We start from the raw sequence: 18,027 nt of genomic DNA, 5'->3' as shown, positions 1-18,027 counted from the left end.
CATAAGGAGTGGAGAGGTACAAGGAGAAGCCATGATTCATGCTTCTGGATGATGTTGCTAAGGGGGCAACATACAGATGATGAAGAGTACACTTGGGAAGGACCCTTAAGTGGTAAATGCGTGAGTAAGGGAGGAGAAACCATTGAAACAAGTAGAATTAGGAGAGAGCAATGCCATGAGGGTATGCTACCAAGAATAGATTTTGAAGGACTGAATGATCAACAATATCAATGGGGACAGTTACCAAGGGTGTTATTAGTGACATTGATCAAAGCAATCTCTGTCCTGTGGATGGAACAGAACCAGATCTCAAACAGGGAGTAATAGGAGAGCTGGATATGAAGATGTGAGGTAACAATGTGTTACTGGACTTCAGAAAGATTTGAGGTAATCTCCATTTTTAAAGTAGGTTTTCCCAGAGGATTGTTTTGAAAGAGGTAGAGATAATGTTGAGGATAGAGTCAGCTTGATGTAGCAGCAGAGGGCCAAGGAGAGGAAGCTGAGAGGTGAGGAACTGGTGGGCGTTGTGGACAAGATGAGCTTGATGAGGTCTGGGCAAGATATGAAAAACTGAATTAAGGATGAAGTTGGGATTACAGTTTGGAAGATGGAAGGAACGAGAGATCAGAATTGAGTTAGGAAGGAGACAGATAATGAAGCAGTCCATTCTGCATGCAACAAGACCTGGACAACATCTATGCTTGGGATGATAAGTGGCAATATCCTGGCTATACAAGTGTCAGGCAATGACCATCTCCAACAAGAGAGTCTAATTACACTTGATGGTAATGGCCTTGACAGTCAATGGCATCACCATCACATACCGGCCATTCCCTTATTGTCGCTGGGTCAAAATCCTGGAACTCCTGACCTAACAGCACTGTGGAAGAACCTTCACCACATGGACTGTAGCAGTTCGAGAAGGTGGCTCACCACCACCAAGGGGTAACTAGGGATGTGCAATAAATGCCAGCCTTGCCAGCAACACCCACATCCCAGAATGAATATGAAAAAAGATCCACTACTGCAAATGGCCTTGATCGTTGGACATTAAGTTCACCCAATTTAGAATGTATGAAGAGAATGGAAAGAGCAGAGAGGGAGAATGGAGGAAGATGGTTAGTAGTGGAGAATGGGAGTTCAAATTGTTTCTACTCTCCAGGAAGATTTAGCTAGAGAGGAAGCAATGGTCAATTTTCAGGTAATCAAGCCAGATCTGACAGTCTGATTATACACCAGGTACATTCAGAATTACAGCCTTGAGAGCATGGTAGGGGCAACAGGGCACAGGGTGTGTAAGTGCCTGGCAGCCTATGTAACAGCACTGTAGGTGAAAGGCAGTATGTGGCAGTGATTGACAGAAAGGGTGAGCTGTGCAATAGGTTGTGACCAGAGCAGGATATGTAACAGGTGAAAGGCAGTGTGTGGCTCATTTTCACTTTCCTTGCTCTATTCTTAGGTGAATCACTCAGTATAAGAGGTACTTGTAAATTTAAATATAGCCCAGGTTCCCACTTGTAGTGACACCAGACCAAACCTTTGATTTAATTCTCACTCCTGTATTTTTTCAGATTATGAGAAACAACTGTTAGCAAATTTGTTTTGTCATTTTTCCTTTAAAACTAATTTCTTTTTAAATAAATTTGCTTGATGGCCATGTCACCAGAAGTATTCAGTTTCCAGCTGTACCAGATATTTCATTTGTCCAAGAACCACCCATTGGTGCAAAACCAAACCAGTTGTTAGAGATTTATTGACACCAGTTACACTTCATAGAAAAAGATTGTTTGCAAATCTCTAACCAATGGCAACTATCAATCAATCAATTTGAACAGAACTCAAGCATCATCCAACAGAGGGACATTTGATAAGAAAAAAAGTGAACACAACTAGATTTTGCATTTTTAATTTTTCATCACGAAAGGCATCAACAGTACAAAAGTGAGACATGGCAGCAGGCAACATCCTGGTAAGGGAGACAAAGCAGCATCTTCAGTCTCGCTGTAGCAACAACAACCAGCACACTGCCAAAATGGAACAGAGCGATCAAAAGCCACTTTTTGACAAGTGTTCAGCCATGTCAAATGCTCTCTTGTTCATGCAGCCGGCAGGCTCTTTAGATGATCTTGCCTCCACTATAACAAGTACTGAAAAAAAGGAGAAAAAAGGTAGTATGCAAAGCAGTTAACAAACACATGCTACTTTATAGTTCCCCATTATGCCATTAGGGTGGTACAGTACCAAACAAGCCACATTTCCCCATAGAGAAATATGGAAAACGACTCCTGCTGTCAGTGTGACCCAGCCTCTTACCCCACCAGAACAGTGCAAGTATCAATCACCAGGGTCCACTGACAGAACCTCCCCCACACCCACACTGGAAATATGGAACAGGAAAATAGGCTGATTTTTTCCCCACTGCTTAACCTAGTTGTAGCATTATTATCACTGACAAATTGGTGATATCTTCCTGCACTTAGTTCTGGATAGTCCATTTAATGCTACGCATCCTAATGGAAAGGAAAGATTAATTACTTTTGGTATTGAACAAGTCCATAAAGCAGCTGTAACAGGCCTAAAGGCTTCCAGAATATTCCCCTCCTGTCCTGAAGGGCATAGTGCCACAGATATCAGCAATCCTCCAATAGCCAGCTAAAGAGTGAAGAAATGCACGATTAGCAGAGTGAGGCTCATTGCTGTTGTCATCTGATGTCCATGCTTCCTTAGGAGGCCAATAGAAATCGGGAGTAGGAACCAGCACTGATTCTTACCCCCCCCCCAAACCACAGGGAACCCCGATCATAGAAACCCCCCCCCCCAAACCACAGGGAACCCCGATCATAGAAACCCCCCCCCCAAACCACAGGGAACCCCGATCATAGAAACCCCCCCCCCAAACCACAGGGAACCCTGATCATAGAAACCCCCCCCCCAAACCACAGGGAACCCCGATCATAGAAACCCCCCCCCCCAAACCACAGGGAACCCTGATCATAGAAACCCGCCACCCCAAACCACAGGGAACCCTGATCATAGAAACCCCCCCCCCAAACCACAGGGAACCCTGATCATAGAAACCCCCCCCCCAAACCACAGGGAACCCTGATCATAGAAACCCCCCCCCCCCCAAACCACAGGGAACCCTGATCATAGAAACCCCCCCCCCAAACCACAGGGAACCCCGATCATAGAAACCCCCCCCCCAAACCACAGGGAACCCCGATCATAGAAACCCCCCCCCCAAACCACAGGGAACCCCGATCATAGAAACCCCCCCCCCCAAACCACAGGGAACCCCGATCATAGAAACCCCCCCCCCCAAACCACAGGGAACCCCGATCATAGAAACCCCCCCCCAAACCACAGGGAACCCCGATCATAGAAACCCCCCCCCCCAAACCACAGGGAACCCCGATCATAGAAACCCCCCCCCCAAACCACAGGGAACCCCGATCATAGAAACCCCCCCCCCCAAACCACAGGGAACCCCGATCATAGAAACCCCCCCCCAAACCACAGGGAACCCTGATCATAGAAACCCCCCCCCCCAAACCACAGGGAACCCCGATCATAGAAACCCCCCCCCCCAAACCACAGGGAACCCCGATCATAGAAACCCCCCCCCCCCCCAAACCACAGGGAACCCTGATCATAGAAACCCCCCCCCCCAAACCACAGGGAACCTCGATCATAGAAACCCCCCCCCCAAACCACAGGGAACCCCGATCATAGAAACCCCCCCCCCCAAACCACAGGGAACCCCGATCATAGAAACCCCCCCCCCCAAACCACAGGGAACCCCGATCATAGAAACCCCCCCCCCCCCCCAAACCACAGGGAACCCCAATCATAGAACTTCCCCCCACCCCGTGAACTCTGCTAATTGCAACTACTGCCTGACAGTTCAGCTAATTCAGCACAGAACCTTCCAGCCTATGACGAATTGTATGATTAAATACCTCCTTTCTTAACAAGTTCACTTGTTCTTGTGACGTGTCGGAAGCAGCCACACACTTTACTGTTGAAAAGATATAAAAACAGGAGGCCATTCAGCCCCTCGAGCCTGTTCCACCATTCAATTAGATCATGGCTGATCTGTATCTTAACTCCATTTACCCGCCTTGGTTCTGTAACCCTTAATCCCCTCACCCAACAAAAATCCATCAATCTCAGTTTTGAAATTTTCAATTGACCCCCAGCCTCAACAGCTTTTTGGGAGAGTTCCAGATTCCCACTCCCCTTTGTGTGAAGAAGTGCTTCCTGACATCACCCCTGAACGGCCTAATTTTAAGGTTCTGCCCCCTTGTTCTGGACTCCCCCCCCACCAGAGGAAATAGTTTCTCTATCCAACTAACTCATTTAAAATCACCTTAAACACCTCAATTAGATCAACACTTAATCTTTTACACAAGAGAATACAAGCCTAGTCTGTGCAACCTGTGCTCATAATTTAATCCTTTTAGTCCCAGTATCATTCTGGTGAATCTGCACTACATCCCCTCCAAGGCCAATATATCCTTCCTGAGATGTGCTGCCCAGAACTGAACACTACTCCAGATAGTTATAAAACTATGGTCAGACCCTAATTTCCACCCTGTTATATTCCAGCCCCCTTGAGATGAAGGCTAACATTCTATTAGCCTTTTAAATTATTTATTTATCTTACATGTCCACTAGCTGTGAGTGATTTCTGTGTTTGAACCCCTAAATCTCTGCTCCTCTAGTTCCTGGCTTCTCACTATTTAGATAATAATCTGATTTATCACTTAGGTTCACAACTCCACCTGCCACAGTTTTGTCCACTTAATCTATCAATGTCCCTTTGCAACTTTCTGCTCCCGTCCACAGTATTTACTGTGCTGTCAGCAAACTAGAATAAATGGCTCTATTCCTTCATCTAAGTAATTTATAAATATAGTGAAAAGCTGGGGACACCACTAGTCACATCCTGCCAATTGGAGTACATACCCATTATCGCCTAACCAATTCCCTATCCAAGCCAACAGGTTGCCCCTAATTCAATGTGTTTCCATTTTCCTGAACAGTCTCTTGTGTGGGACCTTATTGAATGCCTTCTGGAAATCCATATAAATATCCATAGACACTCCCTTATCTACTAGATTAGTGAACACCTCAAAAAATTCAACTAGGTTCATTAGACTCGACTTACCCTTTACAAATCTATGCTGGCTCTCTGATCAGCTCATATCTGTCCAAGTGCTCAGTCACTCTGTCCCCAGTAGATTCTAGTAACTTCCCCACAACAGACATTAGACGAATAGGTCTATAATTTATGGTTTATCTCCACTTTTCTTAAATAATGGAGTGACATTAGCAGTTTTCCAATTCAAGGGGACAATTCCTGAACCAAGACCAACACATTTACAATTTCCTCACCTACCACTGGGGTGGAAACCATCAGGTCCTGGAGATGCATCTATCTTGGATTTACACTCACTGGAGTTTAGAAGAATGAGAGGAGATCTTATTGAAACATACAAGATTCTGAGGGGACTCGATAGGGTAGATGCTGAGAGGATGTTACCCCTCATGGGGAATCCAAAACTCAGGGGCATAGTCTCAGAATAAGGGGTTGCCTGTATAAGACAGAAATGAGGAGGAATTTCTTCTCCCAGAGGGTCGTGAATCTTTGGAATTCTTTACCCCAAAAAGCTGTGGAGGCTGAGTCATTGAATACATTCAAGGCTGAGTTAGACACATTTTTGATCAGCGAGGGAGTCAAAGGATATGGGGAAAAGGCAGGAAAGTGGAGTTGAGGTAAAAATCAGGTCAGCCATGATCTCATTAAATGGCAGAGCAGGCTTGAGGGGCCGAATGGCCGACTCCTATCTCTTATGGTCTCATTATTTTCTCTATTACCATTTTTTTTTTAAATGGTGTATTAAATCCAGTAAGTTCCTCCTGTTGATTTATTTAGTTTTTCTTGTATCTCTGGTACTTTTCTCCTCCATGAAGACCGATACAAAGTAATTAGTTGGCAAGTCTGCCATTTCCTTATTTTCAATTACAATATCACCTGTGTCTAATGGGCCCACATTACTCTTGCTCCCAATATAAATTGTAAAAACCTTTAGTGTTGTCCTGGAGATCCCTCAAGAGTATTTTCTTGTATTTCTTTGTGGCTCTTACCACTTTGTATCCCTTTGCTGTTCTTTATATCTCTCCCAGTCTGCAGGATCTCCTCTGATCTTTGCCTTGGTATAATCCCTTCTTTTTAGTTTTATACCAGCTCTCACCTCTTGTGTAATTAAACAACCTTGATTAACAAGTGGAGCTCGTGCCCTTTTAGGGGTCTGGGCAGGTCTTGTATTCTACCAAATACCTCACTATTTATAGTTTTATCCGTTAATAGTTCTACCCAGTCTATTGTGGTCAATTTCAGCCTTACCTAAATTTAAAACCTTGGTTCTAGTGATGCAATTCTACATTACTGGCTGCTGAATGGAGTCTCGTTTATAGAATCAGATTTTGGTGCTAGCAGCCACTAAATTTACACATTACACTTTTGTCCCATGATACCTCTGAAGCACCTTGGGAATGCTTTTTCTACATTTTAAAACAAAGGACCTATATAAATGCAAGTTGTTGTATTACTTTAATTTTACATGAAAAATATTGCATCCAGTTCAGCAAATGCTACAGATGCTCAAGTTAGCTTCATCTGTTGGTTTATTGTCATTGTCAAAATCCTGCAACTCTCCACCCTTGGCACTTGGGAGCACCTTTACCACAGACAGCAGAAATTCAAGGCAGTGGCCCACCACCTTCTCAAGGACAACTAGGGATGGGCAATAAATGCCGGCCTTGTCAGCAACACCCACATCTCCAGAATATTAAAAAAAGAGCCAGCCATGTGTAATATGCAATAAAAACCTAGCCATTGATTTTATTGAGGGAGACACACCTTGCTCAGGTCATGCAACAGTGCAATCCATGCCAGTGAAGTGTATTTTATCAGTGAAATTTCTTTAAAAAGTTTGCAGTACATCTACATTTCGGCAAAGGATGAGTTGCTCAGATAGCTACAAGTTACAGCACAATTGCATTTGTAAGTAGTGAGTCATGAGAAAACCCAAAGAGAGTCAAGCAGGCCAGGGTACTTGGCAATATGGCCAATTCAAAATTAGAACTTACCTTTGTTAGATTTGCTGATTGTTGCACTGCAGGCCTCATCATTTGGTGCAATGCACTTAGACTTTATATCAAGGAAGCAATCACAGTGGAGACAGTCTCTGACGACAGTATACTTCCTACTTCCTAGTACTATCCCGTTCTGCAAGATCGGTGCCCGATTTTCTCCAATCACAGCCTTAACCTGTTCGGGCTGTAATACACAAGAGGTGATACAAGTCAATAGGCATGAAGACTAGAAAACCAACCACCACCCATATACACCCCCCAGCTACTTAAAGGCTCAGTAAAGTAATCCAGTGGCAGTCTCCCAGTAAAGTAATCCAGTGGCAGTCTCCCAGTAAAGTAATCCAGTGGCAGTCTCCCAGTAAAGTAATCCAGTGGCAGTCTCCCAGTAAAGTAATCCAGTGGCAGTCTCCCAGTAAAGTTCTTTTTGCAAGTTCCATGGAATGAGTTTGCTGTTAATTTTCATGTCATTTTACACACCCCATCTCAGCTATGTCTGAAATTAACCACCTTTGTTTAGGGCTTGAACTACAATCTTGTCACCCAATAAATAACGTCATCCAATTTGCTGCTCAATCTCAAACAGACAAGTTTCTCATGTTCAGGTTTTACTCCCTATCTGACTTTTTCATGGTCTAATCAGGCTTAATTTAAGTGCTACCTTTTTGTTCAAAACATATATGCCAAGATTTGAAACAGGTGTACAGGGCACAATTTCAAAATATGCAGATGAAAAAACTTGTAAGTGTAGTGAACAGTGAGGAAAATAGTGATAAACTTTAAGAGGACATAAGCTGGTGGAATGGGCAGACATGTGGCAGATGAAATTTAATGCAGAGAAATGCAAAGTGATACATTTTGTCAGGAAGAACAAGGAGAGGCAATATAACTAAATGGTACAATTCTAAAGAGGATGCAGGAACAGAGACCTGGGGGTATATGTGCAGAGGTCATTGAAGGTGGCAGGGCAGGTTGAGAAAGTGTTTAAAAAAAGCACACAGGATCCTGGGCTTTATAAATAGAGGCAGAGTGTACAAAAGCAAGGAGGTTATGAAGAACCTTTATAAAACACTGGTTCGGCCACAACTGGAGTATTGTGTCCAATTCTGGGCACTGCACATTAGGAAGGACGTGAAGGCCTTAGAGAGGGAGCAGAAGAGATTTACTAGAATGATTCCAGGGATGAGGGAACTTCATTTATGTGGAGAGACTGGAAAAGCTGGGATTGTTCTTCAGAGCAGAGAAGGTTAAGGGGAGATTTGATAGAGGTGTTCAAAATTATGAGGGGTCTAGACAGAGTAGATAGAGAGAAACTGTTCCCATTGGCAGAAGGGCTGAGAACCAGAGGACACAGATTTACAGCAATTGACAAGAACCAAAAGGTGACATGAGGAAAAACTTTATGCAGCGAGTTCTGATCTGGAATGTGCTGCCTGAAAGGGCGGTGGAGACAGATTCAATCGTAGCTTTCAAAAGGGAATTGGACAAATACTTGAAGGGAAAAAAGTTGCAGGGCTACAGGGAAAGGGACTAGCTGGACTGCTCTTAAAGAGCCAGCTCGGGCTCAATGAGCTGAAAGGTCACAGCACAGAAGGCCATTCTATGATTCTACAGATGTCAAGATTTGAAACAACATATTCCAGACAAGGCCTACAGTGCCATACAGCATAAACAACTGCTGGAAAACAGAACTTAGGACCATTCAACATGAACTGCTCCAGGGGTGAAGAGCCACTATCTTGCTGAAAATGCTTTGCCCCCGGAAGTGCTGGGGTACGATTCCATAGATGCTAACAACCCTCTGCCACCTCACACACATGGGAATTCTTCACATAATGAGTGTTTGCAAGCTATTTGACAACGATGGCATCACACTGCACTGATCTTCCACTCTCCAGTAGGAGTCACTGGTCAGTGATCAGAAACGTGAACCAGTCATTGGCTTATATGCAGTAAAATTTATTCTGCCCAGCTCTCAAATAATGATCCCCTTAGTCCCACCCCCAAGGATTTTGCTTTTACCCTTTTAGTTTCTTCCTTCAAATAAATATCCACATGTACACTGATGACACCCAGCTCTGCCTCACCACCTCAACCCCTCCACTGCCTCTCAATGTCAGACTTACCCTGACATCCATTATTGGATGAGCAGAAATTTCCTCCAGTTAAACACAGACAACCAAGGCCATTGTCATCAGTCTCTGCCACAAACCCTGTTCCCGAGCCATTGACTTCTTCCTTCTCCCTGGCCAATATCGGAGGCCGAACCAGACCAGTCACAACCTCGGCGTCTTATTTGACCCTGTGCTGAGCTTCCGACCTCATATCCGCTCCATCACCAAGACCGCCTACTTCCACCTCTAACATCACCCGTCTCCACCCCCTGCCTCAGCCCATCTGCTGCTGAAACCCTCACCCATGCTTTTACCTCCAGAAATTGACTATTCCAATGCTCTCCTGGCCGGCCTCCCATCTCCACCTCTCTCCCCTCCTTTAAGATGCTCTTTAAAACCTGCCTCTCTAACCAAGCTTTTGGTCACCTGTCCTCATGTCTCCTCCTTTAGCTCGGTGTCAATTTCTGTCAGATTACACCACGGTGAAGGACCTTGGGATGTTTTACTACCTTAAAGGAGCTACACGAAAGTTGTTCTTTCCTTTTGGAAGCTCTTATGGATTCTGCTTCAGCACTTTTTCCTGATAGGACGTGCCATAAACTAAATGGTCAGTGTAAACTGTTCTTTTGGCAATGATATTAAATTTATGCTCTTTAGCTCCTGGCTCACTGACCAATGGAAATTGGAAAAAAATATTTACTTTTTTTTTTAAAAACCCCTCCAAATTTTGAAGCTGCATCAGATAGTCTCGACCTTTTGTCCAAATGGAGAGATCATTTTCCCTCATAACTAAAGCCTCATTCCTGGTATCTCAGTGAATCTCTTCCACACTCTCTCCATGGCCTTGACACCCTTCCTAAAGTGTGGTGCCCATTACACAGCAACACTAATGGGACTAACCTCTGATTTGTACAGGTTTAGCTTTTTAACTCATCCCAATTTCTAACTTGGGATAACATATGCTTTTTTTAAAAAAAACTTTAAATTGACTAGTCTTCTTACATTTAAAGATTTCTCTACCTGGATCCCAAGTACACTCTTAAGTATTCCCATTTAGTGGATATTTCCTTATTCAAACTCCCAAAATGCATCACCTCCCATTTCTCTACATTAAAATGTAATTGACCTCTATCTGACCAATCCATCTCCGAGGTCACTTCAGTTAACAATGCTTTCTTTTTATCTGCAAATGCTGCTACACCCCTAGTCCCAGATCATTTACACACACCACTGTTTAAATCTTTCCCATTGACCATCATTTTTGATCCTTTAACCCACTCCCTATCTGTACACTCTCAATCCCTTTAAATAGCAGGCTCTACTTTTATTAACAAGCCTCATATGCAACACCTCACTTTTGAGTATCCACATTGACAACATTCACTGCATTTCCTTCATCAATAGAGGAGTGAGGAGAATGTTTTGCACCCAGAGGGTGGTGGGGTCTGGAACTCTCTGCCTGAGGGTGGGAGAGGCAGAAACCCTCAACTCATCTGAAAAGTACCTGGATGTGCACCTGAAGTGCCGTGACCCACAGGGCTACGGACCAAGTGCTGGAAAGTGGGATTAAGCTGGGTGGCTCATTTTCAGACAGCACGGACATGATGGGCTGAATGGCCTCCTTCTGTGCCATAACTTTGTATGAATACACTTATTTTCTCAAAGAATTCAATTTTTTTTTTAAAAAGACACCACTTGCCTTTTAAAAATCCATATCTTTCTAGTGGAGCTAATTTGATCCCATATTGTGGCACTCAGCAATGTGAGGCTGACTGTTCATCCCCTTTTTGAAAGGGGGAGTTACATTAGCAACCGTCTGATCCTTGGATAACTTCCATACCCAAGGATGTTTAGACTATTGTGGTCAGAGACTCCGCTGGTTCTCAACGTCCCTCAATGTTCTAGGATTCAGCCACCCGGTCAGGGGGCAAGTAGTAAGTGTTAAAATCCTCTAACTATTATAAGACAGACATCCTTTCCTGCAGCTATATTAGAGGCTCAAATAGTCTGTTGCCTCCCAGGTGCCAGAGTAAGGAACAGAACAGAACAGGTGGAGAAGATTCCAGAAGAGAACAGCAAGCAGCCCCATGTCAGTTCACAATGGAACTGATGACAGGGAAGGGCAGAGTGGAGTTGACATTAGATTAGAAAGGACCTCCAGGGTAGTAATTGCAGAATTATTCCTGACACCACACACTAGGTCAGTGAGGGAGTAGATTAGATGCATCAACTTGTGGCTGAATAGAGTGTGAAGGAGAAAAAAATCGCTCAGCACGAGGGGTGGGTTAAGTATAGCGACGCAATCTAAAAAAGCTAGCTTGGTGGCAGAAAATTGAGTAATTTCTTAGGGCAGACGGAGTAGTAGACAACAAGTATCATAAAAGGAAAATTTATTGATTCACATCTGTCTGGGTAAAGAAATAAGGGATCTGCTACCATATTGGGAGCACATCATACACCACTGAATAATTCAAAAGAAAACCAATGAGATTTGTAAGCAATTGAGAGATTTTCAGCGGTAACAGTTGTAATTTGGTGGGAATCTGACCCTGCACCTGTAAATGATAATCAGAAGAGTCATTTATAAAAGCACCTCAAACAGAAAAACATCCCAAGGCGCTTCATAGAAGCGTAAATCAGACAAAAGTCAGCACGAAGCCAAAAGGAGACATTAGGAGGGGTGACTAAAAACTTGGTCAAAGAAGTAGGTTTAAGGAGGGTCTTAAAAAAGGAGTGAAGAGTTAGAGGTTTAGGGAGAGAATTCCAGAGCTTAGGGCCTAGACAGCTGAAGATACAGCCACCAATGGTGAGGCGAAAGTTGTGGGCGATGCACAAGAGGCCAGAATTGGACGAGCGAGGAGATCTCAGTGGGTTTTAGGTCTGAAGAAAGTTAGAGATAGGGAGGGGCAAGAACAATTGTGGATGAGAATTTTAGATTTGAAGACAGGGGCCAGCAAGGACAGGCCAATAGATGAGGGGGGACAGGAAACGGGCAGTAATTTTGGATGAGGTTCTGAAGTCACCAAGTTCCCTGAGGAATATCCACTGTCCCCTCCTCATCCACATGATGCCCTTTGTGGCATCCACAGTACATGGCATCAGCTTCCACATGTACACTGATGATACCCAGCTCTATCCCGCCACCCTTCTCTCTAGCCCCTCGACCATGTGTCTCAAACTCCATAGGCTCTCCATTACAGAGACTGCCTTTCATCTCCAGTGTCACCCACCTTTGCCCCTACTTCAGCAACCCTCAAACTATGCCTTGACACCTCAAGACTCCAATCGCCCATGAAATAACTTGCCTTTATACATAATCTCTCATGACCTCACAGCATCCCAAAGTGTTTCATAGCCAACATCTTACCTTTTGAAGATGTAGTTACTTATAATGCAAAACAGCAGCCAACTGGATCAAAGTCTCAAACAGCAATGTGATGAATGACCGATAATCTGGTTTTTTTTTTAAAAAAGTGATGTTGGTTGAGGGATAAACATCAGCCAGGACACTAGTGAACTTCCCCCTACTCTTGTTCAAATAGTGCAGTGCGATCTTTTACATCCCACCTGAGGGGGCAGACGGGGCCTTTTATTTATCCCATTGCTCTACGCAAACCACATCTCCCTCCAACAGCGACTACAGCTCATTGGCTGTAAAGCACTTTGGGACGTCCTGTCATGAAAGGGACTGTATAGATGCAAATTCTTTTTTCCCTGTTTGGCTTGGCCATACAATTTTCTTTTAAACTTAATACCTCTGAAGCACATTGGGACATGTGTATGTTAAAAGGTACAGCCCATCACAAATGCCATGTGTTCAACCATCTAGGGTCTAACCTCGGATTCTGCATCTTTAGGTAAACGCAAAGTGTTGTTGATCACAGCACCCAGAACTGGTCACAACCTGGGGACTCTCCCTGGCCCAGACAGCAAGTCACTGTCCCTTTTCCTACACAGACTCAATTGGTTGTGTATCCATCACACTGATAAGTGGCCCTGGTTGAACAGTTAAGCTGCATCCGAATGTTAACTTTGGCAGAAACAAAAAGTAAGAAGGGAAAAACAGCCACAGCCCGGGAGCACTGACAGCTCAGCCGCTTCTGACAAAGTCTGAAAGACATACAATTGTGTCAATTTCCACTGCTCCAGATGGTCAGTTAGTTGAATACAGAGTCCCCAATGGCAATTGGGGGGGGGGGGGGGAAAGGAGGGAGGGGGAGGGGGCTGAAGGTCTTGGAGATGATTGAAGAGAAAGAATCAAGCTGAACTTCTCTTCCACAAACCACTCGCTGGCCCCAGATAAAGTTGGAGTAAGTTGTGCAATTAATGTGACCACAAAACACCCCGGATTGGGTTTAGAATCTTATGACCACACCCCTGAAGAAACTGAATTTTATTAATATTTGGGGCTGTAACTGACAGGCAGACATGGTTTGATGTCCCACCACAAGTTATGGGGAGGGAGATGGAAAGACTCTTCACCAGGCCAGCGTCATGCATCTCTGACCAGGGAGCAGGCACCCCACAGAGCACAGCTCGAGACACACTAGTGGGAGGGGGGGATTTGATCAAACAAGTAGCAGCAATTTTACACTCCCTCTTCCCCCCCCCCCCCCAACTTTTGCTTAATTGTATTCAGACTTGACTGGCTTCCGGTTTCTCCTTTTTTGGAGCTGTTCACTGGGACCCACAGTTCTGCCGTTTCTTTGTGGTTTCCAGGCCCGAGTGTCATAGTGTGTAATCAGACGACATGGTCAAGAAATGCTGAGCTGACCGATTAAAAGGTCATGAGAGCTCGAGTTGGGCTCAAGGGCCAATAACTCCACACTTCTCCTGGGCAGGCGCTGAGGGAAGGAGGGGGGAAATAAGTCAACTAAAGGCATTCAGTCTAGTACAGCCACGAGTCACCCTCCTCCTCCCCCAAAAACAGTACAATCCTGGAAGGACATGTTTAGATCGCTCAGCAATCCTGACTGACAGTTATTGCATATATTTACCCTCAGAATATTGATTGTGTTCTTCTCTTCCTAAAAGAGGGGAATCCCTTAGGAACAAGTTAGATTTATAACATATGCTGTGGTTCATTATCACCAAATGGAACATTTTTAAGTGTTTTTAAAAAGACAAGTTTGTATCTCATTAAAAAGGGTCATGGTGGCAGTTCTTGTAAGAGCTGTAAAACATGTGACCTCTAGGGGGGCCCTAGAGGTCACAAGGCCGTCTCACTGGTGACTCAAGAACAGAATTCAGTCAAAAACCACTCCCCAGCCCCACATCCACAAGTCTTCAACAAAGCAAGAAATAAAGAGTAGGCATACTTGTGGGGGAGGAAGAGAGAGAAAAGCCCCACTTCATGGCCTCGAGGGCAAAAAAAACGTCACCAGGAACGTGCACGGGGGAGCTGGGCCGCCAACCAGCAGACCCCGTGCACGGGGGAGCTGGGCCGCCAACCAGCAGACCCCGTGCACGGGGGAGCTGGGCCGCCAACCAGCAGACCCCGTGCACGGGGGAGCTGGGCCGCCAACCAGCAGACCCCGTGCACGGGGGAGCTGGGCCGCCAACCAGCAGACCCCGTGCACGGGGGAGCTGGGCCGCCAACCAGCAGACCCCGTGCACGGGGGAGCTGGGCCGCCAACCAGCAGACCCCGTGCACGGGGGAGCTGTACAGACAGCTGGAAACTTGCAGCCTGAGAAAACACATTTTCTAAATATGTACACAGTGTTGCACAGGAGGAAAAACCCTGGATTATATTTTTCGGTCCCTAACTTATAGACTGTGCACTTGCCAAGTGGTGTATTTGAGATATTTACTCACATTAAAAAAAAGATCTTAAAATTTACATCTTTCCCATTTCAAGGTTACATATACAGATTCAACACTTCATACACACCCGCCTCAAATGTTCATTAGCAAAGTTGCACTATATATTTGGGAGGAGATAGAAAGATAAGCAGATTTTAATATAGTGCCTGTTTCTCACCACACTCGGGGCACTTTGGACAGTCTGGTACCAGTTAGATATTCCAGAAGGCTGCAATTTGGTGAAAGCTTTGAGCAAGTTTTGTTTTAAAAAAAATTATCTCCACTCAGTACCCCTCAATGCACTAACTACCCTTCAGTATCTCATCCAAACAGCCAGTCCTCACATGGAGAGACAGGCGAGCTATTGCATCATAGACCCAACAGGGTAGGGGGACCGAGTCTGACCCTCCCCACAGAGCAGGAAGACTCTGCCTCATTTCCCCTCCCTGCCCCAGGGACTCAGACCCATTGTATCGCCGCTCTAGCCGGTAACAACCAACTCAGTACTGACCAGGGAACCAAATCCAGCTGTTCCTGGTCGGCACAACTCCTCACACTGGGGAGCAGTGTCAAACTGTTCAATTCCACCTCCCCCAACTAACCCCGGGGGGGGGGCATTAAAAGAGAGAAAGAAGTGAAGAGACGCCAACCTCTGAAGGAGTGGCCGGGCACGGCCGCCGAAATAACTGGTTAAAAACAGGCGAAACTACAGCGGTGGAAATGACCAGCGAGGGTTTTCAAACAGGACGGCGACTTGGGGCAAGTTTGTGAACAAATGTCTCCCGGTCCCGGTCCCGGTCCAATAATAATCTGCTCCCAAAACACCGCGAAAACTGCTCGCAAGATTTTAAAGTTGTTCCGAGCCCGGGACAAGTGGCGATTTGCCGGAGTCCGAATTAAGTTTGAGGATTGCGGCCACTCCCTGAACTAACACGAGGGTTTTGTGCAAAGACCTCGTTCGAGCAAATTACGGAAGTAAAAAAATAAATCCTTCGCTTTTCGCCAAATCACAGAGGGAAAAAACCCATCAACAAAGTCTCATTTAAAGCAGAATTTCAGGAGCGAGTGCTGGTTCCACACAAAGGGGTCCCGGACCGGAGCCTCATTAATGTCCCAAACCTTTCCTCCTTCCCAATAAAGCGGATTCTCCTGCCCAGACCCGCCGGGAATTCCCACCTTCTCTTTAAGAGGAAAAGATGGTTTGAAATCTCAAATCTCAATTCCCAGATTACATTAAAGTGAAGTTGGTGGGAGTTTGTAAAGAGTTTGTTTAAACTCCAGCCCTGGGTCAGACTGGACCAAAGACTTACCGTAATCTGACTGAAATTCCCGCTGGGAACTGAGGCCCAAATTGCTGGAGTGCCCTCGATACCGATAATTACAGCATCCCGGCACAGATTGTCGCTCGTTAGCGAGTCGATGTAACCCTGCCAAGCATTGGTCTGGGCCATGGTGGAGCTGAGAGAGGGACCTGAGCAAGGCTGAGAGTGACTGGCGAGTGGGACCTGAGCAAAGGCAGAGAGTGACTGGAGAGTGGGAGATGCTTCAAGTCAATTTCTAACAGGAAGGAGCTGCTGATCTGGGTGGAGTTCACTTTTCACCCTGTATTAATGCACCTTTCAAACCCTCCCTCCCTCCGACAGACCGACCAACCACCACACACTTACTGGGGGTGCAGGGCTCACATTGGGATAACAATCATTTCATTAACTTTAAAAACCTCGGCACTATTTTCTGTCCGCGGAGCTCTATATTGTGGTTGGGTAGAGTTTAGGGATAAGTTTTTTTTCGCTGCGGTTCCTGTTTTTTGCCTTAAAAGGGAGGGTGTGAGTTTCAGCTTTGTGCTTGCAACAAATTCCCAGCAACTTCTTCCGTTTGTTCTCATTTTCTTTGGTTTGGAAATGTTTCTTTTGTGGAAACGATAAAACAGAACTAAGACGAGAACAAATATACAATTGTTAAAAAGGACACCAACTGAATGGGTCTCTCAACATTTCAACTCAAGTTTCAGCTGCAAGATTTGATCGTCCCATAAAATGTCCGTAAGTCTGATTAAAAATGGTAGGGGAATCTGTAACTACACTTTTACACCAATATTTGAAGTACAAGGGATGATTGTTTTTTCATTTAAAAAAAATTATTTGTAATTGGCAAACTGAAGGATGTTATTGCTGCTGAGGGGAGGGAGATCAAAGGAAAAAAGCTTCAGTACTTGACTCATACCGGACACAAAGGAAGATGGTATTGGTTATCGAAGGCCAATCATTACAGTCCTAGAACATCACTGTAATAATTCCTCAGGGAAGCATCCAGGGCCCAACCATTAATGACCTCCCCTCCATCAATAATACAGGAGAGGGGCTGTTCACTGATGACTCCACAGTCAGCTTCAGTCCCAACTCCTCCATTAATGAAGCAGCCCATTCCAGCCTACAGTGGGATCTGGACAACATCCAGGCTTGGGCTGACAAATGGCAGATAACATTCATGCCACATGGGTAATGACCAACAAGAGAAAGGCCATCCACCTCCCATTGACTTTCAACAGCATCACTGTCACGGAGTCCTCCACCATCACCGTCACTGAGTCCCCCACCATCACCGTCACCGAGTCCCCACCGTCACCGAGTCCCCACCATCATCGTCAGTGAGTCATCACCGTCACTGAGTCCCCCACCATCACCGTCACTGAGTCCCCCACCATCACCGTCACTGAGTCCCCCACCATCACCGTCACTGAGTCCCCCACCATCACCGTCACCGAGTCCCCACCGTCACCGAGTCCCCACCATCACCGTCAGTGAGTCATCACCATCACTGAGTCCCCACCATCACCGTCACTGAGTCCCCACCGTCACTGAGTCCCCCACCATCACCGTCACCGAGTCCCCACCGTCACCGAGTCCCCACCGTCACCGAGTCCCCACCATCACCGTCACTGAGTCCCCACCA

General features: G+C 45.5%; 1 protein-coding gene across 1 annotated transcript; it reads right to left on the bottom strand.

Moving 5' to 3' along the window:
- Positions 1 to 1,890: 1,890 nt before the first annotated feature.
- On the bottom strand, positions 1,891 to 16,646 carry LOC137302559 (profilin-1-like). The gene is made up of 3 exons (XM_067972300.1): positions 16,386 to 16,646; positions 7,156 to 7,345; positions 1,891 to 2,147 (listed from the first exon to the last, which is right to left on the bottom strand). Exons 1-3 carry the CDS (start codon positions 16,524 to 16,526, stop codon positions 2,047 to 2,049), a joined length of 432 nt encoding a protein of 143 aa, XP_067828401.1. The 5' UTR covers positions 16,527 to 16,646; the 3' UTR covers positions 1,891 to 2,046.
- Positions 16,647 to 18,027: the final 1,381 nt, after the last annotated feature.

This window comes from Heptranchias perlo, chromosome 35 (assembly GCF_035084215.1).
Source record: "Heptranchias perlo isolate sHepPer1 chromosome 35, sHepPer1.hap1, whole genome shotgun sequence".
Classification (NCBI taxonomy): Eukaryota; Metazoa; Chordata; class Chondrichthyes; order Hexanchiformes; family Hexanchidae; genus Heptranchias; species Heptranchias perlo.
The sequence above is the reverse complement of the archived record's forward strand: the minus strand, read 5'-3'. Positions and strand labels throughout refer to the sequence as shown.